This window comes from Falco naumanni, chromosome 1, assembly GCF_017639655.2.
Source record: "Falco naumanni isolate bFalNau1 chromosome 1, bFalNau1.pat, whole genome shotgun sequence".
NCBI classification, from domain to species: Eukaryota; Metazoa; Chordata; class Aves; order Falconiformes; family Falconidae; genus Falco; species Falco naumanni.
In genome coordinates this window covers 111,498,443-111,525,304 of record NC_054054.1, presented here as the reverse complement: position 1 = coordinate 111,525,304, position 26,862 = coordinate 111,498,443, and the positions used below count along the sequence as shown (strand labels likewise).

At 51.3% G+C, this 26,862-nt stretch overlaps 1 protein-coding gene across 19 annotated transcripts in view; it reads left to right on the top strand.

Moving 5' to 3' along the window:
* Nucleotides 1-26,862, top strand: part of MSI2 (musashi RNA binding protein 2) — a 251,201-nt gene that overhangs the window by 195,329 nt on the left and 29,010 nt on the right. For 17 of the 19 annotated variants that reach the window (XM_040578309.1, XM_040578264.1, XM_040578217.1 and 14 more), the window contains 3 exons: nucleotides 1,562-1,644; nucleotides 10,612-10,726; nucleotides 17,439-17,513. In XM_040578309.1, coding sequence (XP_040434243.1) covers nucleotides 1,562-1,644; nucleotides 10,612-10,726; nucleotides 17,439-17,513 — 273 coding nt within the window. Of the gene's footprint in view, nucleotides 1-1,561; nucleotides 1,645-10,611; nucleotides 10,727-17,438; nucleotides 17,514-20,858; nucleotides 22,880-26,862 lie in introns of those variants that run through there. The other 2 variants (XM_040578325.1, XM_040578351.1) reach the window with 2 other exon arrangements.

Below are 26,862 nucleotides of genomic sequence, written 5' to 3'. Positions count from 1 at the left end.
GGTCTGGGGGGGCAGGGGGTGCCAGCACGGTGCTCATGCTGGAGGGTGCTAGTCACAATGGGAAGGGTCAGTAGCAAAGCCGGCTTCGCTGCTGTGTGCCCCCCAGCTGGGGCTTGGGGTGGGCGCCACGGGACGGACAGACACACGGCTGGCAGCAGATGGGAGCCGGCTCATCAGTCAGCAGAGACCAAACGGCGTTAGTGCGGTGCGTGGCTGAGCAGAGGGATGCTCTTGGGCAAAACCGCCTGTGGAGAGTAACACCGGGCAGCGCTGGGCTCCCCTCCATCCTCCTTCCCCCTTGCCCCAGCCCGGGGCGAAGGCTGGCAATGGGGATGCCCACGCTCCAGCTCGCTGGACTCAGAGCCTGGTGCTGTGAAGACATCACGTGCCGTCTTACCAGTGTTGGGTCCATCAGTTTTCAGTGTGGTTTGGGGGATGGAGCTCATCCTGTTGTTACATTTTTAAGATTTCATTAGCTTAATTGGTGTCGATGTTGACTCATCGAGCCTTTGCCAGAAACATAGCGCATTAGATTGGGTTTTGTTTGTTAGCTTGATACTTTTTTTTTTTTTTTTTTTTAAAGGAAGGAGCAGGGAACATGCCTGTGTACTGCTGTGGTGGGCTGCCAGGTTTCTGTAGTGTGGCCCCGGCAGAGCAAACGCGGTGTACGGCTACAGGCAGGCAGCAGGCATCAAACGGCCCTAAAGCAGCCCCAACCCACTGCTCCTTTGAAGCAGAGAAAAGAGAGGAATGATTAGATCAGAGGCCTTAAATGTAATGGTTTCGTGGAGGCCTCAGGATGTCCTGATGAGGTATTAGAGGAAGTAATTCAGGAAGAAAGGGACAAATAACCACCTCCGGAGCCCAGCTGACCCGCGGGGCCGGCTGCACCTGCGCAGGACGGAGTTGCGGTGGCTGTGCTGCCCGCCCAGGCACACAGCAGCGGGGACATTTGGTGTTTGCTCAGAGCAGGTGGAAACAGAGTGCTGCTGCATGTTTGGGGAAGCATTGGTATTTTTTTCTTTGCCAGGGCTAAATGAGGAATCATCTTCTGTCTTCCTGGGTTTTTATTTTTTGGAGCCGTGTAATGAGTCAGCTCTAATGGAGAAGTCCCATGGAATTAAACAAGAGATAAAATCAATATGGTTCCATAGAAATATAATTGGGTTTGTAGAGATTGCTCTTAAAAACCTATAAGGTTTAAAAGAAAATATGGCCTCATTGTAGTTTCTGAGCCATCGTGTAACTGGGATGTAACTATCCATTAAATTCTGCAGGATGGATCAAAAAATCCATAAGGAGGTTTTAATTCCCCATTAAATCCTATGGAAGAGCTGGAACAGAACCGTATTAATTTTCCCCGAGACAATGCTTCTTCCCTCCATTAGTCTGTGATAAGTTCAGCAGCAGCTCCATAGACAGCAGGTGTGTTTACACATGCATACTTTTATGAAAGTTTTCTGGAGTCCCGATGGCTAAGTAATGCTTTATTGGAGTGAAATTGTTCAACTTAACTAATACTTTCCTTTCCCCCTCCCCTTTTTCTTTCTTTATTAAATAGGATTTGGCTTTGTAACTTTTGAAAACGAAGACGTGGTGGAAAAAGTCTGTGAAATTCATTTCCACGAAATCAATAACAAAATGGTAAGTTGTGTTCGGCAGCGCGTGTCGGCAGCAGCGAGCTCTCACCCTTTGTCACAGCCATGTGCCATGCCTGGGTGGTGGCCCTGGGGGATACCCTTCTCCTGAATGCGGTGCCGGGCACAGCAGAGGGGTCACGGGAGCAGGGTGCTGAGCCTGGACCCCACTCCCGTCCCCGTGCCAGCAGCACAGGTGTCTGTCCCCACAGCAGCGCAGGCACTGCCAGCAGGCTCAGGCAGCCGCCCCGGAGCATGTTTGGTGTGGGAAGCCAAAGGGCTGAAGATGGGGTCAGACAACCTGCTCCACTCCTGCGCCGGCCTTGGAGAAGCCCTCCTTCTCCCACCCAGCTCCCGGGGGAGCCGTGGCAGCCACTGCCGGCTGCCTTTCGGGGTCTGGAGGAGGGCAGCGGACTGGGCAGCTGCTACAGGCAGCGCGCTCCTGAAATAGCTCCTGTGTCGTGGTGCTGCTGCCTGATGGGCCGTGTCCCCTGGGAAGCTGTGGCTCTGCCGTCGAGCCGCGATCGCTTCCCACCCAGGCCCAAGCCAGGAGCCGGACCCTGATGAAGTTTCTCCTAAACAACAGTCGGGTCCCGGTTTGTGGGTCGCCCTGTCAGTAAAGCCACTGAGCTGGATGAAAAAGGGCATTCGTATTTCAATTGATGCAGTAACTTTGATATTTTGAGCTAAAATATTCTTTTTCCCTTTGTCAAAACATCCTTTGCTTCTCAAATGTGTATTCAGATATGCATTGTATATTGGTCTGATATGTGTTCACAGACTTTAAATTCAATAATAGAGCTTTTAGTGTGGATAAGATCAAAGCAATCTCCTTGGCATATGCTGGAGGCCTGATTCAATATTTGACTTGCTAATTTTTCCCAGGGCACTGAAATAATATTCCTCATATTGTTCCTCACTGCAGTAGGCATCCGAGACAAAAGTGAGGGTCCCCTTGGCAAACTGAGGGGTGGGATGGCAGGGCAGGGCTGGGGCAGTTCTCCTTGTCCCACGGGAAGCCTCTCGCTCCATCTCGGATGGGTGCCGCCGGCTTTGCCGCTGCCCTGTCTGAGCACCTCGCTGCTTCCCCAGCCGCTCCTGCTCCCAGGGTCTCCTGCCACTGGCGATACCTCACGTGGGTTGTAGGGGAGGCTCCTTCCCCTCCATATAGTTACTAAATGCTGGTTCATCTGCCTTAAAACATAAAGAACAAACCCCAACCACCCCCATCCCAGCATCCCGACGACAGACCCAGCAACAATTAGAAATGCTTGGAATTTAAATCTAATTTAGGTAAGATCATCAGCTGGGAGGGGAGAGCTACAGCTACAGTGCCATGCTCTGGGGTTTTCCTCCCGCTCCGTGGCGGGTGGGTGTGTGTCGTGTCCCACTTGGTAGGTTAGTGATTTCACACGGTGGGTTTCTCTCTGGAGCAAGGCTGGCCGTTGCCTGGTGCAGATCAGCGCTGCCCGGCATGGCCCTGGCAAGGTGCTGGTGTGTCCTGGCAAAGCCGGTGCCAGCAGTGGGGCAGAGCGCACTGTGTGATGCTTCGTAGCAGGGCGTGAAGGGGATGTGGAGGATGCAACAGGATGAAAACACATGAGGAACAGCACAAGGAGCAAAAGAAACAGCATAGGCTGTTGGTGTTTTGGTGTGGCGCATAATTAAAATAGATTCTTCCCGGCTGTCTGCGCCTGCCTGGTGCACGATCCAGGTGCCACAATGCTTGGAGCATTCTCTTCTTGTCACTCCTTCTAGAGCACTAATTTTAAAAGCAGCCCACGAGGGAGGAGATGAGACATAATCCTGTCTTGGGACTGACTCATCATATTGCTGATGTGTCTGCAGATTAATTACCAAACAAACCCAGGCAGGGGCAGGAGGGCTTGTGCACGTGTGTGTGACCCTGAGCCGGTGCAGTGGCTGGAGGTGACACACAGCTGGCTGGGGGTCAGAGTTAGGCATAGGTGCACTTTCCACAGCACCCTTGAAGACAAACTACTCTCACTTCATTTTTAACACACCCCCTTCTAGCACTGAGCCCCAAAAGGGACGGGTTCTCACAGCCCTATTCGAGGCGATGAGGTTTGCAGCCCCTTGGTGAGCTGGGACAGGGACCCCCATCCCGTCCCCATGCATGTCCCCATCCCTGGGCTGCTTGGCTGGAGCATCCATGGCTCCACAGGCACCAGCTCACCCTGAGCTCGCTCTTTCCCGTCTCCTGAATGCTGCCATTTCCCAAAATGTGGGGGCAGGCAAAGGGTGGCAGGGCTGCTGTTGTTCACCAGCCTATTTCTAGCCTCCCGTCTCTGTGGCAGGCTATTTTTAGCCCACCCATTCTCCTGCTGCTGCCATCCGTAAAGCTTAGAATGTCAAACGTAATATTAAAGGAGCAGTGTGAAAGTAAAAAGAAAATGCCAGTGAGGTATTTAATAAATGAAACTTGGAATTTACGTGGGAGGCTAAAGATGCTCTCCAAACATTGCAGGGTGGAACAAATAAAGCCCAAACAAGCTATTCCCAGCCTACTGTTCCTTTGACACAAACAGGCTGCTTTGCAAAGAGAAAGCTGGTTTTCTAAGAGGATGCAAAAGTAGCTGAAAAAGAAATGTGACAGACTAATTTATTTTCCTTTAGATCTCACTGTGATTGAGTCGTTCATATCGGGGATACGTGGGACAAGCCCGGGTGAGCGGCGCGATGAACCGAGCCTGGCCCAGGCACTTGGCACTGAAGTCAGGTTCTCAAGTCAGGCTCTGGAGCAGCTGGCAGAAATGTTGGGCTGGCTTAAAATAGGCTTCAGCGCTGCGTAGCACCTGTGGCTGTTTCTCACGGTGGGGTTTTGGGGGGGTTTTATTGTGCACATTTTTTTAATATACCAGTATTCTTTAGGCTTCTCCCCAGACTGGCAGCCTTCACTGTGCGGTGACGTTTTAGACGTGTATTTCACACACCACGTGCCTTTGGGTTTTCATCCAAATGTTGTGTAGTCTAAGGCACCTCCATCCCTGGAAAGACTAAACCGCGCACCACACGCAGAAGGCAGGAGGGAGCACAAGACCACCAGTATCCAAGGGCCCTGCAGTTACTGGGAGCAGAGGAAACACGATGGGAAACCAGAAAACCACCCCCAGCCTCACACGGATGTTTTGGGAAGCTACAAAGGATGTTTTGGGTCCTTTGCCAGCTGGGCGCCGTGGAAGGCAGAGGTCAACCCCTAGATGTGGTGTTGGGCCTCATGCACAATCCTGCTGCCTCTCCAGTTGGTGCCCTACTGGTGGTGGTGGCAGCGGGTTTGCAGGCTGTGTTGGGGGCTACAGGGAGCGTAGTGCAGGCTGGGGCATGTCACGCTGCTCAGCTGGCTGCAAGTGTGACCTGGGCTGCAGGCCTGTGAGGTGTTGCCGGTAGCTGCTTCTGGAGCAGATGTCTTCAGGCGGGCTTGGCCAGGCGACCCTGCTGCTCTGTGTACCAAGCATCTGGGCCCAGAGTGGCTGTAGGGCTGGGATGGGATGTGGCGTTGGCTTGCCGGGAAGGCATGTCAAGGGACAGGGGGGGAGGGTTGATGGGCATGAGAGATTTGTGTGTGGGTGTATGTTTAATCTGGGTCCAGAAATCACCCTTCTCCCTTGTGAGCAAATTGCTTTAGTGCTGTAAGTGTGTTCTGATCTTTTGTCCCAAATCTGCCCAGTGCCCCAGCTCATCACACCTCGGTGCTCCCTCACCCTTTCCAGCCTCCCCGTGGGCATTAACCCTCGTTTTACCCTCCAGGCCGATAACCAGAGAGTTAAGAAACCACCTCCAGTGGAGAGAAATTAGACACAGAAGCTTCAGTTTGAGGACCCTCCTGCAATCCCTGGGGAACTCTTCAGAGCTGGGATTCTCCCTTCTCTCCTCCATGGGGCATTTGGGCACCGGGGCTCAAAGTGTGCCTGCCTGTGGGGGCTCTGGTGGGCAGCAGGTCACGGGGAAGCGTTGCTGCTTGTTGTTCCCTGCTGCAGGATCGCTATGAGCTTGTAGAGCTAGAGCCTGACGTCTGACGGGCTGTTGTGGGAGAGCACCTGTGGGCTCTGCTGTGAGCTGTCGTGCGAAGGAGCCGATGGCCATGGTGACAGGCTCTTTGTGGGCAGCTCATCGCAGTGAGGGCATGAGGCCCCTTCAGGGCCAGGCTGGACGGGGCTTGGGACAACCTGATCTAGTGGAAGGTGTCCCTGCCCATGGCAGGGGTGGGAACTAGATGATCTTCAAGGTCCCTTCCAACCCAAACCATTTGATGATGATTTGGTGATTGACCCTGTGCAGGATGGTGCTGGGCAGGCAGGTACACGAGGCATCACTGACATTCGTGGTGCTAGGGAGAGGCAGAAGGTGCAGTCGCTTTGGAAGCCCCATCTGTCAGCTGAAGGACACTGCAGACCGTTTGCAGGTTGGAGGCATTCCTACAGTGTTGTCTTCAACATGCTTTTAAATGATGTAGCTCGTGAGCTTTACAGCAACGCCGCCCTGGCCAGCTTCTCCACAGGGGCTGGGCTCTCCAGCCCGCATGGGACGAGAAGGACCTGCCCAACACCGGGTGTTTTGTGGACAAACTAGATTGATGCATCACAAGAAAGTCTGGTGAACTCCTCTGCTCGCCCGTAGCTGCCAACTTCTCCTGTTGCAGTCTGAGGAGGTGACATCCCTTTGTCCCCAGCCTACCTTTGTCAATGATCGAATGCATTGGGTTTTTTAATACCCTTCTAACCTTTCTGCTGTGGCCTGGTGTAGCGCTGCCTTTGCAGCAGCACTGGGTGGATACAGATTCCCCTGTTAGGGGAGCGATGGTTTTGCCTTGCCGTGGCATGAACGGCACGGCATCCCCAAGGTAATGGGATCTCAGCTAACTGTGAATCACACGTTGCTGGCAAGACAAAGTTGCCTTGTCTTTGGGTGGTAAAATGTTTTTTTGTGCATCGTGACTATGTGTGCATTCTGCTGTCCTCAAAATAGCCCTGGTTTCCCTGGAAAGCTGTTAGCCATGGGTTTTTTTGAGACATCCTGGTGCTGAAAGCTGACAGCCTGTTTTGTTGCGCTGGGTATAAGAGGCTTTTAACTCCCCATCTCAGCCATCCTGGGTTCTAGTGGCTTTGACTGCTTGGCTTGACCCAAGAGTACCCCAGTGTAATGTTAATTCTCCCAACTAGACTAAACAAAAATAGTGAATTTTAGTTTCCCTGCTTTTTTTTTTTTTTTTTTTTTTTTTTTTGCTTTAGAGTAAAACTTTCTTTGTTAGGCTGCTGAAAGTGAAGCACATCCCTCCTACAGAGGAGATGGAAAAAATCTGGAAATTATTAAGATGCACAGAAATGCTGAACTGAAAGCTTGTGCAAGATCCGGATTTATGTACAAAGTCCCTGCATTGGGCGGGCTCTTGGGGGTGATTCGGTACTGAGCTGAGCACTGACTCATAAATCCAGCTATATTCCCTCTTGGAGCAGTCCTGTTGTACGTTCCGCTTTGCCAGCACACGAGTGACGTCCCGGCTGCCTCCAGGGCTTTACCCTCGTGGTAACTGTGGCTGCAGGATGGTTGTGGCCATCTCCATCCATCCCGTTCCCCGTGGAGGAGAGGGCTGGCTTCTTGCAGAAGAGCAGCCTGGCCACTTTTTTTCTGCTTTTGCTGCCTCTGTTAGTGAAGAGGCACCGTCCAAGCCCACTGCCAGGCTGCTGGCATGGTGCTTCTCCTCCTGTCACTGCCTTTTTGCCGTGCACCGATGGGATGGTTCGTGGGCAGCTTCTGCAGAACACCTCAAGGCCTGATGCTGCTGAATGGGGAGTGTAACAATCCACCCGAGGCGTGCTGCCAGGTCACACAGCCCCTTCCCGAGGGATGGCGGGGCCGGTGCTCCTGGGCCCTTATCTTGTGTGTCATCCCTCCCAGGGGGAAAAAAGTCTCTGCTGGATAACAGCGAATATTTTTGCCCTTAATGGGGGGCATATTTGTTTACAAAGGCTTAGGAATTATTTTTCTTTCCTACTGGTGGCTTTTCCTTCCCTTTTAAATCCCAGTTAAAACTTCTTTGCAGCTCACTGCCATTCCCTTTATATCCTTGTGTGCTGTGAAAATCATAAATTACACTAGTCTTTCAGAGAGCAGCAGTAGGCTGTTTTGTGGTTGCAAAAGCTAATTACTGGGTTATTGTTTCTAACGGTGCTAATCCAAACTTCATTTTCCTGTTAATTGTCCATCGAGCCAGGCTAGATTGTTTTTATCATCCTGACTGTTGGCAGCACCAGTGGCCGCGAGGTGTAACCAATGCCGCCGTGGTATTCAGAGGGGTGGCGAACCCAGAAAACGCAGCTGCGAAATGAAAGGGCACACTCGTGTGCTCACCCCGGCCCTTTGGCTGGAGAAGCTGGATCAGCACGCTCCTGTTAAATGGCCCTCCAACTGAAAATAAGCAAAGGGCAGTTTGAGAGGATGCTTCTGAGCTGCTGGGGTGCTGGTGCTTGGCGTTTTGAGCTCGCTGGGCTCTCCGGGGCGGTTGGTGCAGACGGGAGCAGCAGCAGGCTGCTGCCTTTGGGCTGTGGGGCTCTCTGGGGGCACCGAGGTTTGGGGGAGGGGGGGGGGGCATGGCACACAGCCCAGTAGAGGCTGAAACCCACCATCAGGGCTCAGGCTTAAGCCTTCCTGGGAAGCTCTGAAGGTTTCATCCCTGCAGGGCAGTGATGGGGCTGCGCACACATCTCCTGTGCTGTCCTCGTCCCTGGCCCTGCTCTGACGGCAGCACCTCAGCTTGTGAAGTTTTCTCTTTCCTTTTCTTTCACTTTTTGTCTTAGTTCAAGGGCCTGGCAGCCCTGGGGTGCACCGCAGGGCTCTCCACCACACTCAGTAACATGTCTGCACTGTCCCGTGCCCACGGGAGCCTGTGCGTGCTGGGGTGAGCGTGGGTGTGCAGGGGACAGGGGCGCGGCAGTTGGTGGCCCTGGCTGGAGGACACACCGTTCCTCACCATGGCCCTCGCTGAGGTGTTTCTCTGCCGGAGAACTTGCTGCCCTAGCAGCACTGAAGAGACGGAGGACATTGCTGGCCCTGTTGAGGCTTTGCCAGAGTTCTGGGATGTCCACAGAGTGGGTCTCTGCAGCACCCCTCTTGCTTTTGCCCCTGCTTGCCTAATTCCCCGTTCCCCTTGTGCTGCGGTGTCGGGGCTGTGCACACATGCCTCCCTACCCCAGCCCACCCCAACCCCTCTCTGCCCTCTCCCACTGCCTCCTGCAAGGACCCAAACACTTTTTGGCAGAAAAGTAACAAAATAAGAACTCCAGAAGAATTTTGCTCCAAACTTCACTGCGTTGGAGCAGCTTGTTTGCAAGAAGTGTGTGTTTTGACAGCGTTGGCAGTGTCTGAGCGTTGTAGCTTTGGGAAGTGTTGCGAGCAAGCAAAGTAAATACGGTCTGTGGAGGTTTGCAGCAGAAAGGGGAGGAGTAGGTGGTTTTGTTTAAAATACTCCCATTACAGTCAGTTAACCTTTATGTTACCTAAATGAAAATTGTATAAACCTGAAATTTTCGCTGATGGGGTTGCCTAGGAACAGGCGGTTGGTTTTCATAAGACAATGAATACACAGTCACTGATCGGGCTATTAGGCACTGAGACGTTTAGCCGTATTATCCTGCATCCCCGGGTTTGCCTGGGGGAGCTGCCTGCTTGCATGTGGGGCGCACGCCCACCTTTGCCTGCTTGTGCGAGTGATGGAGGGGATGCGGGGGGACACAGCCCTGCTGGGAGCCGACCCTCCTAGTCCTCCCCAACAAGCAGCCCCCCCCACGGTCAGGACAGTGGGGCTGGGGGCAGCAGGGCTGTGCATGGCCATGGCACCGTGTCTGCCAGGAGCACGGTCCCGGCTTGCAGCACCCCTGCTCCCGCTCTGCTCTGGCCAGGCAAAGGCTGGGGAGGGGTATAAATGCACAGAGAGGATCGAGGAACTGGTTGGAGAAAAAGTTAGAGGCAATAAAGCTCAGACCTCTGGATTCAGCCCAAGACCCTTACCCTTAGACCAGCGATTCTCACTGTGCAAAGTGTACAGGTGGGGCAGATAGCAGCGTGGGGCTTCCCCGCATCCCGTGCAGGGCTGCAGTGCAGCCCTGCACGTTTTCCTCTTGCTCAGACCACGAGCTAAGGTGTAGAGCCATAGAAATGGGTTGGGATAACTCTGGTTAGCTCCAAACCAGCTTACCGGCACAGCCGTAGCGCCAGTGCCGAGGGGAGCGTGGGGTCAATCTGCTGAGGGAGCAAGTTGGCAGTGCCAGAGCTAGGAAATGTGGAAACGTGCCTTATTTCTCCCTTTTCCTATGCAAAAAGAGGCTGGGAAGCAGCACCCGGTGGCGTGGCTGGGGGTCCTGGGGCCTGGCTGTCCTGCTGCCGGCTGGCTGGCGGCGCCGCCTCGCGCAAGGCATCGGTGGGGACCGGCAGTGTGGTTCAAGTGACATTAAGCAGCCTCAAAAGGCAGAAGGAGTAACTGGAAGTGAAAGAATGCAGATCATTTATTAATAGGGTTTACAGAAATTTTCTGCTGGGTAGAAATATTGATTCTTTATTCCTATTTTAAAAGGAGCTTTTTGTAATGATCACCAAGAGTCATTTTCTGTTATCGATTGCAATAGAGCTGTGCTGGAGACCTCCCTCCATTCATTTCACTCCCGCGAGTACCATTGAGAGGGAACGCAGCACAGGTTTTCCTTTCAGGAACACAGCAACTTCTTAAATCAGCATTTCTGTCATCTTTCCAGTGGGGTTTTGCTATGTGTGTTTAAAGAGACATACACGTTTGCTCTTTTAAATCCATTTACGCTATTCTTAAAGTTCACCTTTGAGGGGGAGGCGGTATGGGGAGGCAAATGCTAAAAATAAAACTTCCCCCCTTAAGTAGATCAGTTCTGCATTTGACATTTACATGGAATTCATTTGCATCTCATTTGTACATGTTTCTGCTCAATAGGTAGAATGTAAGAAAGCACAACCTAAAGAAGTGATGTTTCCACCAGGGACGAGAGGAAGGGCACGTGGATTACCGTATACCATGGACGCTTTTATGCTAGGGATGGGAATGTTGGGTAAGTGCTGTAGCCACCACACGGCTCCCGGAGCCAGTGGCTCCCGTGTTGTCTCCCTGATTTCTGAACGCTTAAGCCGTAGGGGTGAGCAAATCCCTGCACCTGTGTGGGTGCGAGTCAAAAACTTTAGCAGGGGTGGAGTGGGGAAAATAATCCTGTCTGTGGTAAATGATTAACTCCACACACCCCCTTCCTGGAATATAAAAATTTGCATTTAAATGGATGTTTTAAATAGCCTGTTTTACTCTTACTCGCAAAAATAGAATGATGAAGGATGCAGTGTGTTCATTCTGACTAAAAATGATCTCTCCCCTTTTTTAGAGGAATTGAGTCACACATTATTCCCCTTCTTTTAAAGGTATCTTTGACAGTTCAGCATAGATAATTGAAAATCTTGCCGGTTCTTAAATGGCATGCAAGATGGAGAAAGCAGGGAGATGTGTTACAGTATAGGTCGCAACAATAATTACTAGTTTCAAGGAGATGGAACGGTATTTTAGTCCAGAGTATTGTATCCAGAAAATACTAATTAAATGGGATAAATGATATTTAATGGCAAAATTCTATTTGTGCATGAGGTCTGTTTAGTTATAATGGGTTCTCATTTGTTTCTGCCTAGAGAGTTCTTCTTTCTATATAACGTGACAACCTCTTGATACTCTGTCCTCAGATTTACTAAGACAAAATGCTGCTAATCTGTTGCCAATGTATTTCTGTAAACCCCCCATATGTTTCAACTTTCTGCTCCCTTTGTACCACTGGACTTTCCCTCAGTTGTCACCCGCTGTGTCCATAAAGCGTGCCTGAACGGGAGGGTATCTGGAGGTGTTCCCAGGCAGAAATGAGCCTGTCCCTGGTATGTAGTCTCCCCGGGATGCTTTGAATTTTCTGTCCTGGGTCTAGAACGTGGATCTGTGTCTGCACGGAGCGGGCAAGTTGGCAAATCCCTGTCCTGCTGTGGTGGGGTGGGTCGGGTCACCCCGACTGGCTCTGCTCCAGCCGGTCTTGCAATGTGCTCTTACTCGATTGCAAACCAGGGTGACTTGCTCAGAATTAATGATTGATTCATGTTGAAGGCCAGATGCTTCATTATCTGCTCTAGCTGGGTGTTTTTTTTCATCTTCCAAGTTCCTGCTTGCTACAGTGGCACCATGTTAAATAATTAAGTGCTAAACAAGGAAATTGCAACGCACAAGAGCAAAGCTGTCTGGATGGCCATTATAAATCCCCGTTTTCAAAGGCTGCCTGTAAGTGTTGGCTTCAAGGCTGGGAAGGGGGCCGATGGGCAGCAGCTCGGTGGGGAGCCCGTATCCCTCCTTCTCGAGCCCCCAGCAGCTGCTCACTCGCGGTGGGCCCCTGTCCCCACGGGGAGAGGGGCATAATTAACTCATCAGACAACGAGGCGCACAAAGTAACATACGGCTGGAGGCAGCGTCTGCAGTAGCCGAGCGTTTTGCTGAGATCCCAGGAGGCCAGTGTCAGCCCTACCCCGTTCCTCCTTTTAGATGCCTGGCTGGACCGAAACAGAGCAAGCGGGGCTGCTCTGGAAGGATTTTTATACCTGTTTCCATAAGCCCTTGTTCAAGGTCACCTTCTCCAGATGCTGTTCATGGGCAGAGGAGAGAATCGGAGGAACGAATGCACGAGACAACCCAAAGGAAAGAGCGGGGAGCGACTCCCTCCAAAGCTATTAAGGAAGTTGGTCTTTTTCATTAATCACAGCCTCCCCAAGGAGCCTGCAGCAGCCGGGGTCTAAAGGTGCGTAGGCAGCCGCTTCTGTGATGATTTGGTTGATTGGAACAAAATTAAAGTGTTCTTTTGAAGGGATTTTTTGACTCCGAGAGTGTGGGCAGGCTGAGCCTTTTGCCAGGGCTGCTTCTGGGCTGTCATGGGCTCAGTCTGCTGATGGGACACGCGTGATCCCAGGGGAGATCAGGAACATTAATTAGCCACTCTGCATAATGAGCGGACCGGAGCGGTTTGAGTTCCTGTGATCTCTTTCACCCTGGCAGCCCACCTGGCAGAAATTGCTGCTCCCCAGCCCCGTGGATGCTTAAGAACAGGCACCGCGTCCCCCCGTGCAGGCAATGCATGCATCTGCAGTGGAGCAGGGCCCGAGAAGCTTGCCATGCGCCTCACCTCCGTCACCCGGTCCTGGGGCGCAGACCCGGACCCCAGCACACAGGGGCACACAGGCGCGTTGCCCCACGGCTTTTTGCCCTCCGTTCAGGTCTGTACCTGAAAACCTGGGGGAAGAAAAGAGAAAAAAGAAGAAAGCATCCATGGAGCAATGTTAACAGAAGGTTGTCTCCCTCCCCTCCCTTCTGAAGCGGCTCTCTGCATCTGGAACCATGCCGGTGGTCCCAGTGGTGGTGCCGGCTCTGAAGGTGACCACTGCACTGCTTGGTCTGAGCTGGGGCCCCACAGCACTCATTTCTCGTGGTGATGGCCATCTGAGACTCACTGATGTTTAATACTGAAGTTGGGCTGCTTTTAATTTGCAAACTCCTCCAGAGACAGCAGCGCCGGGCCCGTAAGGCTTACCCCTCAGACTGCTCCAATGGTGTGTGATGCTCCAGATCGAAGGTCTCGGACCAGCTGCTCGTATCGCTGCACAGGGCGGAGCGGGGCTCTGCATTACTGCACCTGTTCAATCTAGGTAGGCTGAACTCAGGCATAAAAGAAGCTTGTGCCCTTCAAAGAAGGTCATTCCTTTTTTCCGTCAGATTCTGTTTAATACAGTGGCAGCTGCCTGTGAGGCAGGAGGCGGGAAGGGGGGCCCTGCAGCCATCCCAGCCCCCCAGGCTCCTGCAGCAGCACCCGCTGCAGCCATCACCGGCCAGTGCAGCTGCGGTGGCTTCGGCTGCGCTCTCGTCTCCCCTGCAGGTGCGAGGTGGGTCGGCTCTGTTGGGCCAAGGGAGAAGCTTCTGCAGCCCGTGTGTTTCTTCTCCCTCGCTGCTCCCTAGTATGTGCCACCCCCTGCGACTGCCGGGGGTGGTTTCTGGTTTGCATTCCCTCATGCCACAGGTGCTGCTGTCAAGGTCACAGCACGTTGCTTTTGGGAAAGACCCTGCACGGTTTTGCTGCAGCATGGGTCTGTGCTTGGGCAGAAGGAGCGTGCCTTTCTTTGCAAAGGACCTGCCATTCCTTGCTCTGAGCAACATGGGGAGACAACAATTTTCTTGCATTTACTGGACCATTTGAATTAATTTTGCAGCAGTCCCCAGGCCCCAATGTGCTCAGTGTTCCCACACATTAACCATGAGCTTTGTCCATCTCAGATCACCGAATTTAGAAATGAAAAGGCATTTCCACGGCCTGGTTCAGTGGTTGTGGACACTTCCCTGCTCGGAGCAGCGAAGCCATTTCTCCCTGTGGAGGTGCTGGTGGGGCAGAGGGGAGTCAGGAGCCCGGCTCAGGTCTCCTGCCTTTCCAGTAGCCTTGTGCATGCACTGTGCCAAGCTGCCCGCTCTCCAGGGCCGCAGTTCCCCTGTGCGCAGGGGAAGTAGGGCAGTTTGCCCTGCTCCCCCTTTTGTAGAACACCTGCGATACTCAGGCTTTACCATGGGCCCGCCAGGATGGGCTTTGGCACCAGGAATGCTGTGATGCGCTCAAGTACACTGGGAGTAAGGAGGTCAGCGTAATCTGTTTGTTTTCATCTGGAAGCAGAGCCTTTGCTTTCCCGCGGCAGACCATCCCCATGCTGAGCGGTGGCTCGCGTGCTGCAGTGGGGACAGACTCAGTGGCTGCATCGGTGTTGCCTCCACCAAGAGCGTGGGAGCTGGGTGAGGGGGCCGTCGGGTGGGCAGCGTGGTGCTTCCAGCAGCCGTGGCTCTCGCCTCGCATGCCAGCGCTGCCCAGAGAGCACCTAGCACAGGGCAGGGTCTGCTCCGCTGCGAGGTGGGCTCTGCACGGCTCCAGCGCATGGCTGCAGGCTCCCCCAGCCCGCAGGGTGGGTGCCTTGGACCTGCTGCCGTCCTCCGAGAGGGAGCGGGGTGGAAGTGGCGGTGTGAAAGCAGTTGCAGTTGTTAGTTTTGAGTTCTGCTCCCATGGACAGGAGGGTCTCGCTTCGGCGGAGGTAATCCAGGCAAAACTTTGATTTTTGGTTTAGCGACAAGGGGTAATTAGAGAGATTGATCATTCCCCAGGACTACTGAAGCAAATAATCTGTTTGGTGCCCAATGCAGGATGAGAATGGCATCTAATGGAAATGGTGGGTAGGTCAGCATAGCCATAATTTGGCTTGATGAAGCATCCACATGGGCATGGTGTTAATGCGCTATTGATATTCAGCCAGGCAATTTCCCCTGCGCGGATCGGGCTTTGACTCGTTAGAGCAGAGCTGGGCACTGCAGCAGTAAATGAAGAGGAAAATTGAAGTAATGTTGTATTATAAATTTATGATTTCATCTGCCTGACCTAAAGAGCGTTGAGCGCTGGCAGTGCAGGCGAGAACCCCCCAGGCAGCTCCGCCGGTGCCGCTGCTGTCGGGCACAGCCGAGTTTGGCCAGGGCGAGGGGGGCAGCTGCCTGGGCTCTGGAGGCAAATGCACCAGGGCAGGAGGATCGCTGGCCCCACAGAGCATCCCGGGGCAGGGCAAGGGAAGAGATGGCATCCTGCACTGCACTGCCAGCTCCAAAAATACTGTGGGCATGTGGGAAGCTGCCATCCAGCACCATGCCTGGCCGGGGCCATGGGGACCACACCTGCAGCCCCCGCTTCCCGGGGCAGCCGTCGGCACTGCCTGGCACATCGGTCCCCCACGGCCCCAACAGTCATCTGCTTTGGAGTCGTTTGAATCAGAGTAAAACTTATTTTTTTCCACTTGGCAAGGAGAGGGTCTGTGGTCGGATGCCGCAGAGTGATTTTTCATGGTGTAGCTACAGTGGTGTTAATGGCGCTACTTACTTAGCAAACAATCCATTTATCAATATTGTTGTTTTTAAAAAAAAAAAAAAGGAAAAAAGGTTTGTAAAGCTTAACTCTGAAAGATCTGATTTAATGACAGAGGTGATTAATTTCTAAGGGAATCCAGCTGTTGAGCTGTGAAATAAATACGCCAAGGGCTAAGCGGTGTGTACATACCACTGAAAGCTGCAGCGTGCTGTCCAGGGATCGCAGGGCTGCTTTCCCCTGGCACTGCTTAATCCCGTAATCAAAATTCACCCAAGCATTTTTATCTTACAGTTTTATATTATGATTAATAGTACTTTATATGTATATATAAATCTAATCAGAAATTGAGGGACTTGCCGCAGCAGAAAAATAGCTGTGTGACGTATGAGTATATTAAGGAATAAGTAAAAGCAGAGAGAGGAGACCCCCCAGAAGAACCACTCGGCTGCTGAACATGCTCTCGGGGTCCAGCCCAGCGGCCGCTGTCACCACTGCCGAGATTTCCGCTGGCTTCAGACGGCACGAGAGCAGACTTTGTGCGATGGTTTCTTGGTCTGGCGAGGTCTTTCCCGGAACCTGGAGGAGTCGGGGCTGGCACTGACAGCGGGAACGTTATGCAGCATTTCTTGCACTGGGATTGCAAAGGGTCATTCCTCTGCTTAAGAAAACTGAGCGGGGAGATGCTGAGGGTTGAAGTGAGGTTCCAGGTTTAGGAAATCACCTTAGTGATTGTGGCATCAGCCGTGCCGGCCATAGCCGGCTGCCACAGTGGCACCAGAGAGGATAGCTATTGTGTATAAGGGCTGGGGAGGGGGGCGCACAGTGTGTGACCCCTTGGCTGCTGCCAGCCCACGCGCCTTTAGGGACCAGCATGACCCCCAGTGCATCCATGAGCCTGCCCAAAGCGTGAAGCCCCCTCCCCTGGCCTGGGTGTCGCCTGTGACCCTGGCAAGGCATGCGTGGGTGACACGGTGAAAGCCTCGGCAGGCACCGCAGGGCTGGCACCCAGCGGTGGTACCCCTGTCCATCCCGCCCCCGGAGGACTCTGCCGCCCGGCCCACACTGCCTCCCGCTCCCAGCCGCTGCACTAGAGCCACTTGGTGCATTTACTCGGGCATCTTTATTAACAAAATGATCTCAAGTGGTGTTTTTTCTCAGAATAAAACTTCAAAAGCTGCCTGAGGTTGGGTGCGTTTCTGCACATGTCTCAGAAATGGCTTTGGGAAGTGGTTCTCATAGCTGGGTTTTACTTTCCTGAAAAATTAAAAGCTCTTTTGACTCTCTGGCTCATTGCTGTTGCTGCCTCTAACTCTTTGATGTGTTAACTGTTGTCCTTCACACTCCTGGGATAAAGAATTACTACTACCTTAATCTCCAACTGTCAATAGCTCTGAAGCAAAGTACATTCATTGTAAGCTCTCCAAATGTCAGAGCAAACCTGTGTTATGTGTTTAGCCTTAGCATTTGGCATTTACTCTTCCAGCTAACAAGTATGCACAGTCCTTGGACTTCAGATACCAAAGTGCATGTTAATTACCTGAGTGACAGGTCTCATGCACAAAGCCAGGCAGGCAAGTGAGCAGCAAAGCCGGCTGGCTCTAGATGTTTCCATTCAAGATAATAATGAAACCTTTCCACAGGTTTGCATGAACGGAATAAACCTTGGTTTTTAATACCTTCTGTAAAACCAAGTCACACCCATCCTCCGTGTCATTTTATATTGTATTTTAAAACAAAAAGCCTTCATTAATCTTCAAACTTCTCTCTTTCTCTCTCTCTGTCTCTGATTTTTTGTTTTAACGGTTCTGTGATCAAGGTTACCCGAATTTTGTTGCGACGTATGGCCGAGGATATCCTGGATTTGCCCCAAGTTACAGCTATCAGTTCCCAGGTACGTACGTTTCATTTGAAATTTACTTTTTTTCCCCCTCTTTCCTTCTTTTTTTTTTTCTCCCCCTTTTTTTAAATCCATAGCTGCAAGCTGAGACAGGCAAGTCTGCAGGGAGCATCTCACACAACCACAATTTTTTTTGCTATTTTAAGACAGATATTTATATATACATATTTTAAATACATTTTTACTAGCGTGTAAATTGGTACTGGTTATTTGAAAACAAACTTCTTAAATTAGAACATAAAGCAACAGAGATAATTTAAGAGCTATTACCCTCCCTTTGATGGGTTTTTCCTTTCATATATATTATAGAGAGAAACACAGACACACACACACACAGAGGCTCGCACACACGTTCCCAGGCTGTCCTGCGGTAAGTGCATGCTCGTGACGAGTGCAGTCTGGGAGGGAAAAGCCCAACCTTCCTGTCTTCTGTATCGCTTCGTCTCTGTGTCCTTCACAGGAGTAGTTCCTAGCCACGTGCTGGTGGTTTGGTTTGGCTTCGGCGCGGCTTCCCCCCTCTCCGTGGCGCGGCTGCTCCGTGTCGCGGGGCACAGTGGGCACCACGACAGCGTGGGGACTGGCACCGTGCAGGACAGAGGGTTTCCTCAACTGCGGTGTTGCTGTGGGCATAGCTTACTACCAGGTGCAGCCCCTGGGTGTGCTGCACGTGGGGTTCACCAGCACGCTGGTCGCGGGGGCCATGCACGAGCGGTCTCACCGCCCGCTGCCGTGCTGCTGAGGGGTGCAGACAGCGAGGGGACCCCCCCCACTGCAGGTGCGGGAGGGACGGGACAGCAGCTCCTCGGGGAGGAAAACCAAAGAAGGGCCTTGGGGATGGGCAAGGATGTGAGAGGCTCGGCTCTCCTGTGACATGTGGGGGCGAAGGGGCAGCCTTAGTGTTCGGCTCGGGGTCATTAGGGTGACACATGGCACTGGGGCCATACGTAGTATGAACATCCATAAAACAGTCGGTGTCCTTGGGACGGTAGTTTCTGTGCAGCTGGTTTTTGCAGGACTAATAATACCAAGGGAAACAGTGCGGTTAAGGTTGGCATTTATTTTTTTTCCAGTTTCAATTCACAAGTGCCAAGGCCTCTACCTAAAGCTCATCTGCCTCTTCCACCCCAGCGCTGCAGCCAGGTCTGATGCAGCTGGGGCTGGGGTGACAGTGGAGCTGCCGTGCAGGCAGGGGGGTGGGCAGGGGCAGGTGGCACAGCAGTGGGGGGTGACACGGCACCTGCCCTGGTGGGCTGGCCCGGCTGCTCCGGCAGAGCCGTGGGCAGGTCTGGGCTGGCAGGATTGCCACCAGTGGTTGCGTGCAAGGGGAAGGCTTCAGAAGGCGTTGGTGTGTTGTCTCACACCTCCCTCCCAGGTCCTCACAATCCCTTGTACCAGCTGATTCATATGAAGACAGCTAAATGAGAGACGCCTTTGATAAGTTAAATGATGAAAATCGGCAGAGCTTAGATGACTTTAATTATAAAGGTGTCTAAAATGAACGCGTGTGCTCACTGACAGCAGAGGTAGCGTTTGACTCTAGCCCCCATATATTTTTATTAAGGGCCCGTTTTTTCAAAACAAGCCTTCCAGCTGTGTGCTGGTTGTTGCTGGGTTCTGGCAGAAGAAGATGAGGGTGGGTTGTCCCCATGGAGGAGCGGGCACACCAGGCTGCAGGCACCAGCTGTGAGCAGGGCAGCGAAGGGGAGATGCACAGAGTCCTCCACCACCTTGCTTGTATCTCCCAGCCCTGAAGCTCTGCCTGGGGTGGTTGCTCCACTCCCACTCAGGTCATTTATTCCTTCACAGCAATCAGAGCCGTTAGGAGGCTGTTAGGCAGTTTGGGGACCCTGGTCTCTAGGAGCACGACCCATCCAAGCAGTGCCGGGACCCTCCCTGACAGCAGGGATGGTGCGCGGGGGCTGGCGCACGGGGTGTCCCTCGCTCGGAGTATTGGGGGCAGAGACCCCCGTGCAGCAGGAGCACGGCTCAGGGTGCAGGGGAGCGCATCGAGAGTGGGTCAGGGCTTGAGGACAGGACATGCCAGCAGCCGCTGCTGCTGCTGGAGCGGCAATGGAAGCAAGTGCCACGCAGACGGCTGCGTCGTGCCGTGTCTCTGCTGCCGGCATAGCTCTCACCACTCTGCGCTCGCGCCTCCATCAGCCCTGGCAAGGAACCAAGCAGGCAGCCTGATGGGCCAGCCGTGGGCAGGGTGTTTAGTGCTGCAGGACGAATAGTGTAAGCACATAGTCCTGCTCTGCAAAAGCACCCAGACCTCCCAGCCCTTCCCCTCCCGTGTTCTGACACTTGCAGGAGCGCCCATGGGGCCAGCGGTAGGGCTGTGGCTTGGAAGCGTGAGGTAGGAGCATGTGCGAACCCGATGGAGAGAAATCTGAAATCTGCTTTTTAAAGTTGCCATGCCCAAATACTCAATGTCATGATTTAAAAAGAAAAATACGTGGCCGTTTTCTGCAGGAGCATTCCAGGCAGCGTGCCTGAGAGCTTCCTCTGCCTCCTGGCTCCGCGGTTGCTAAACGGCGGTGTTGTTACAACCACACCGGTGTGTACATATCAGCGTACATATAGATGGAGTACATGCGGATACAGCGCTGTGTTCCCGTGGCTCGCTGCAGAGACCTGGCCGCACGTTTCCCTGCGGTACAGCAGTGTCGTGGAGCCTGTTCTCTGCAGTGAACCAGCCCGGCAGCACGGGCTGGAGACGGGGCCAGTCACAGAATGGTTTAGGCTGGAAAAGACCTTTAAAGTCATCGACTCCGAGAGGGTGTCATTGCGGAGCTGTACTGCTGGCAGCCACGGTCTCACAGGGCTCTGCGCTGCGGTGCCTTGGCGTTACTCCGGTTGCTCCGCGGGTTGTGCCACCTATTTACCCTTTTAATAATAAAAAACCACCAACAAACCAAATTGAAAGGCCATCTGAATTGAACTGTCCTGTTGGTATTTACTGCTGTCCAAGCAAAAAGAGGCCACAAATGTCATGATGCACTTGTTTGCATGGCGGTTTCTGCCCGGGGCACGCCGGCTGCCAGGGCCACTGCCGTGTCCCCGGGACGGGCTCTCTCCCACATCCTCTGCTCTTGCCTGCCAGCACGGGACGGCCCCTTGCTCCACGGGCGAGACACATGCAATCACTTTGGCAACTGCTCTATCTTCTCCTATCATGTTATTTTTTTCCTCTAGGCTTTTATAACTCAGTACATAGACTTTTTTTTTTTTTAATTGCAATCACTCCCTTTCTGTGTCTTTTTTTTTTTTTTTTTTTAATTTCTGGGACTTATCTTTTCAGTTTAATCTATTAATTTCTGTTCTTATTTCACTTTGCAGACTATTTGCCGATTTCACAAGACATAATTTTTATCAACTAGTTCTTAAAGATGCATAACAAATTAATCGGGGTTTACTACAGTGCTAATGAGAGAGAGAGAGACAGAAAAAGCCTGGGTGGTCCATGTTTAATATCAATGTCCACTGAAAAATTGCTGCTCTTACTGGCTGGTTTGATTGACTGGACTTTTTATTTTATTTTTACTTTTTTAAAGGCTCCATATCCTCACTGCTTTGAGTTTGCTTTTTATTTTTTTATTTTTTTAATTTTTTTTTTCCTCTGCTTTGTTATGAGTTTTTAATGCCCACTTGGAATGTAACTCACAAGGACTGGGGTTAGGGGCGTTATGAAGGCATGACTTCTCACAAACTTTTTAGAAATAATTTTATCAAGGAAGCAAAAATGGCAATTGGGTCTCACAAGCAGCCCCAGAGAGAGATGTTGGTGCTTTTTAACATGGAGATGTTCAGCAGCAGCACAAATCATAATCAGGGTGGAGCGAGACGAGCGTCTCTGATCACTAGGATCATTAGCAGCGCAGGGTTTAATTACTCAAAACAAGTGCCCTGCATCCGCGTGTGCAACCCTGTGGCGCTGGTGGCTGCGGGCGCAGCAGACCCATGCGTCTGTCCCCGTTGCGTCCACTTTGGGCTGGTGGCTCCTGCTGGAGCTGCCATAATGGTGCAGGGGCCGTGGCTGGGAGCCACCAAAGAGGGGCTTGGGCGGGTACTGCCCCTCGGCAGTGACCCCTGCCCCGGGCTCCCAGCCACTCACCGCCCCCGCTCCTGCAGCTGGCGATGCTTGCGCATACTCCGTGCGGTCGCTTCTGCTTCCAGACTTTGCTTGCTAATCATGGGCAAATTACTTCAATTTTGGCAAGAGGGATTGCGCTTTCCCCTGCTAGCTTAAGCCGTATCACGCCTCTTGGTCTCCACCCAAATCGCAGAAGCCAACCTGTGCGATAATGGCTCCATCCATTGGCTTCTTTTTTAACAAGACCAGATTCTGGACTTTTGGGTAGAAAACACACATCGTATTTAAATTCTGGTTTTCTTGAAAGTGTTTCTACCCATTTTATAAGTTTGTGAGAAGTAAATTGCATGCTTACAGTAGAACTGTAATGCATTTTAATGTTTGTTAATCCACTTGTTTAAAATGTCAGTGTCAAAGGCTCTACGATACACGGCTATGCTGTTCATTTCATTAAAGATGCTTGATGTAATAATTGGTTAGTTTTCTTTTTACTTTTCTGCAGGCAATAGCTTTTTTTAATCTGTATGGCTTCTTATTATTTTGTTTGGGTTTTTTTGCTATGAATTGCTTTGCTTTTGTGAACTTGTCTTAGTGTGCATGATTTGCAAACATTTCAGCTATTGTGAATTTTCTCATTTTTTGTAAATAGTCCATCTGTGCTTTTCTTTTTTTCTTTTTTATGACTTTTTTCCTGTAAGTAACTGAGGTAGAAAATAATAATAAATTGTTTACAATGGATATGCTGTGTTGCTGCTCTCTTAGCTTGCAGTTTTAATATTTTGGTTTGGATGCACCAAATAACCAGTACCAATGACCGTTTAATAAAAGAATAAAACAACCATCCCTCAAAGCGTGCGACCCAGTGTTTGAAGAACCTGCAGATGGACAGTTACATACGAGGTGTGTTTACCGCAAAAATTAAACCCAAAAAAGACAACAGTGCACTTGTAACTGGGGGGAGAGGAGCGGCTCGGTGTTGCAATGGCAGCGCTGCCAGTGGTCTGACCTTCCACCCCTGTGGTCAGTGCGATCTGCGCCGGGCACGGAGGTTTAAGCATCAGACCCATAAGTGTATTAGAAACCCTTGTTGCAAACTCTCCAGCACTAATGTGCAGGAATCTGTTCCTGCTGTTTGGAAATTGCAAGGAACACCAGGTAACTCTTGTCCCTGACAGGGTCAGCAGCCAGGGCACCCGGTGCAGAGCCCACAGGGGGACGGTGCCGCTGGCCGTACCTGCGGGGCTGGGGTGTTGCCGTCACTGTGTTTATCTCAGCTCTGCTTTCTTCCATCATTACCTGGATGTTTGGGGATTGTCAAAGTTGCTTAGAAGCCTTCAGCTCAGGAATTTAATATATTTTTTTTTAATTAAGGGTTTGTTTGCTTGTATGTTTGTTAAGGCTTATTAAAACCTTTGTATGTGGGGAGAGGTGGGAAAAACAAATGTGTTCACAAACTTTTCAGAGCTCAAGGAAATACACTTGCTTATTGATAATAGTGCTGCATAGTCCGTGAAGCTCCAGGGTCATGCTCCTGCAGTGTCTGGTGCTGGGAAAATGCAGCACAAGATCAGTTCGAAATCTAAATTGATGCTTTTTTTATTACAAGAGCATGTAAGACAACTTTCTGTTAATCTTGTAGAGCTTAATGTAGTTTCTTTCCCCTTACCAGTCACAAACCATTGACTTGTCGGCCACCGGTGCTGGCAGGAAGGTACTCGCGTGTAGGAGTGACTCGTGGTGCTTGCCTGGTAGGTCTGACGGTTCTTTTCTGCGTCAGGAGCAGGAGCTGGTACCAAAGACCGTAGGTTAATGGCTGCAGTGACGACATTCTTGCGGCTTCTTTTTTGTAGTGTGTGAGAGAAGGAGGCGAGGTAAGGAGGTTCCCTGGTCTGCTGGTCAGGATGCCTGGCAGCACTGGGTTGCAGGTTGTGTTGCTGCCGCAGGTCTCGCTCCTGGTTAAGGACCTTTGGGGGAGCGTGGTGGGAATGGGGGAGCAGGAGGGGGGTGTAGCTTCAGCATACTGCAAAGTCGACCATTGCGTCGGTGGCAAGGCGTGCTGGCACAGAGCAATGCCCGCGCTTGGGAGTGCAGCTTTACCGTGCTACGTGGGGGTCGGTGCATTCCGCGCGCTGAAGAAGCACGAACCAGGCCCCCGTGCCGGACCCGAGCTGTGAGTGCTGACACCAGCGCCATGTGCGTGGTGTTGCAGCGACCCCGAGCCACCTCCCCGTGATCCACTGCGGTGGTGGGAAGCGGAGATGCTGCCTACACATGGCTGCTTTAGCGGTAGGGAGTAATGAAGTCAGTACTAATAAGGGTCAACTCTGTAAAACGCTCTTTTAAAGCACAGTTACACGAGTCTAAGGCTTGTATAACATCTAGTAATGGGAGCAAAGTTTGTCTGGTCATGATACCTTGATGATCGAACTTAACATTAAGAAAGAAGGAGAAATTGCTGGCAGCTGCAAAATAGGGGGAGGAAATATAAAATATATTTTAAATTGTCTATTCAGTTAGTTGAGCCTTGTAACAGCAAGAGATGTGGAACGAAGCTGGACCTGTTTCTCACTCCTTTGTGTGACCCTTCCTTAACTGCTTAAAATCTGCTCTAATTGTCCCTGCACTGCATGCTTTTTTTTCCACCTAAAACACATTACTGCATCTGCATGGTATAAAATGGTTTACAAAGTGCATTTGAAATCTGCTAGAAGCACCTTAATTACCACTCTCCAAATCTCTCCATTTCAGCCTCCGTTGGTGAAAACAAAGGCTATAGACTGGACCTGTTTTAAAATTAAGATGTTGGGGGGTTTGTGCTGGCAGAGGGCAGGCTGAAGAGGGACTGTTCGATTGCAGGTGCATCCCCGGATTGAGGAGCAGATGGAACTGCAGACAGCAAACTGAGAAATTAATACAGCAAAGCCCATAAATTTCCAGCCAGAACATACTCCTTCAAGTTCTGCTTAGGTGACAGTAGCTTTTGTTTTGGCACAGGAAAAAATGGCATCTAGAGCTGTTTGCTGAGTCCGAGCACAACTTAAGCATCTTTGCCTCTTGGGCATGTTTTTTCTGAGAAGAGTTGCATTTTTTTAACATTGCAAAGAATTGCATAAAATTCCTTTTTTACCTCCTGTTTCCCTCACCCCTTAAAATAATTTCCCGGATATTAAATTTAAGGAGAGGTTTCCAGGAGATAAGCTGTTGATCTCGGTCAGTGGTCCAGCTCTCAGCAGCGGCAGCAGAGCATGGCCAGGAGAGATGCTCCTGTCCCCTTCCCTGCCCCATCACCTCTGTGCCAATGAGGCTGCTCTGGAGGCTTTCCTGGGCAGCAGGTCTGGCCAAGGACCAAAACTGCACAGATCCTTCACTAGATTTTTCTCTGCCAATACCTTGAAGAACTGCTTGGGCATCTTGAACGTTGAACTTAAATACCAAGTGTCCTATTCTCAGCTGCTCACTCACCGAAGCATGGAGTTTGAGATGGGCTTTAAAATTCAAGGTCGTTGCCCTGAGAATGAGTGATCATAAAGGGACAGGGAGGAGCGGGGGGGGGGGGGGGGAAGAAAAAACCCCAAACCTACCAGTCTGTCTGGAGCTCTTTGCATTTTGGGGTGATGCCGCAGGAACAGAGCTCTGGAGCGATGGTTTCTGCTGCGAACAAGCCACAGCTGCAGCAATGGGGAAGTGTGATGAGAGTAATTCTTCACAGGAGTAAAGAGGCGTAACACAAACACGCATGTATGGAAAAGAACATGGGTAACCCTGTAGAAAGAAGAATGTGATCTGGTAACGCCAGTTGTGCTATAAGGAATTCTACGTGTCCGCGTTAGATGGAGCGAGGGACATGATGGCTAGCCTGCTTTTATGCCTTATGCCTCTGTAGGTAACAATTTTTAGCTGTAAAGCAGTTAAAAATTGAGAGCTGGGGGTTGCAAAGAACTTGAAGTGATTAGTCTCCTCAGAGCACAGAAACTTCAAATGTGCATGTTTTTCAATCACACTTAGTAGGATTTCAAGCTGATAAGTAAGTAGCTTCCCAGTCCTGCTTTGCCCAGAAGCAGTAGCACGTAGTCGCTGCAGCGATGCCCTCAAGGTTTTTGGGCTCAGCACCACCAGCCTCTCATCTGACCCTTTTCATAACGCAGGTTATGGGGTAGGCGGCGGCAGCTCCTCCGGCAGGGCTGGGGGGGTCACCGGCTGCCACATGTGCTGAGCCGCAGGGTCCCTGCGAGGGGGACGTTCACTCATGACTCCCCACATATAGGTCATGAAGAATTTCCTGCTCTCTGATAACCTTGTCCTCTGATTAATTATCTTCTCTTTTTACATAGTCGCCTCTTGCCTGCGTTGAACTTTTCCAGCCTCCAGACATAAGTTCTTTTTCTGCCTTTGTTCATCACCAAGGATCTGTCTTTTAAAAATACTTACCCAAAGTTTAGCTCATTCATAAAAATTGAAGCAGGCGGTTTAACCAAATAGCTCATTTTCTGTACCATCGAGGCAGCTGAAATGAGGCTTGAAGCAAATCAGTGCCACTTTGCTGAACTTTAAATCCGTGCCTTGACGCGGTTCCCTGACCTGCCCCTGTTCATCCAGCAGCAGGTGAGTGAGCCGCGGAGCTGCCGTGCTGCGCCACCGCTCCAGTGCCGGGCGTCCACAGGTGTGTCCCCCTGCAGTGGGCATTGCATTTATACTTACCTTGTCTGTTAAGAATCGATGGTAAATGTTTGGCTTTGGGCTTTAAAGTGAGAAATGCTTTCATCAGAGCAATCAACTTAGTATTAAACAGAATTGCTTGCTTTTAGGGAGCTGTTTGGTTGAGATTCTCTTTCATCCGCGTCAGCTGCATTCACTTGAAGCTCGTAATTCTCTGTGTTTCACCAGTTACTAAATTAGGGAGACTCCAGATCCCATACTGAGTAGGAGTGTTGGCTGGTGGGGGGTATAGTTTTCACAGGACACATTTGAGAAGTGCAGCGGATGCCTTGAAGCTGCTGTGGGATGGCAAGATTGTAAGCAGAGTAAGTAACTGCATCAGCCACCAGCTTTTGCTTTTTGGTTTGTGTTTTTTTTTTTTAATAAACAGTTTTCTTAGAATAAACTGTTTGCCTTTGAGAAGTTTCCCAGTTTTCTGTACGGTGTAATAACTGCAGAAGGGTTATTACACTTGAAACGACACAGAATGATGATTTGGAGACAAACAACGCTTTGTCTCACTGATGCATAAAGTAATTACTGGGCAAAAGTGCA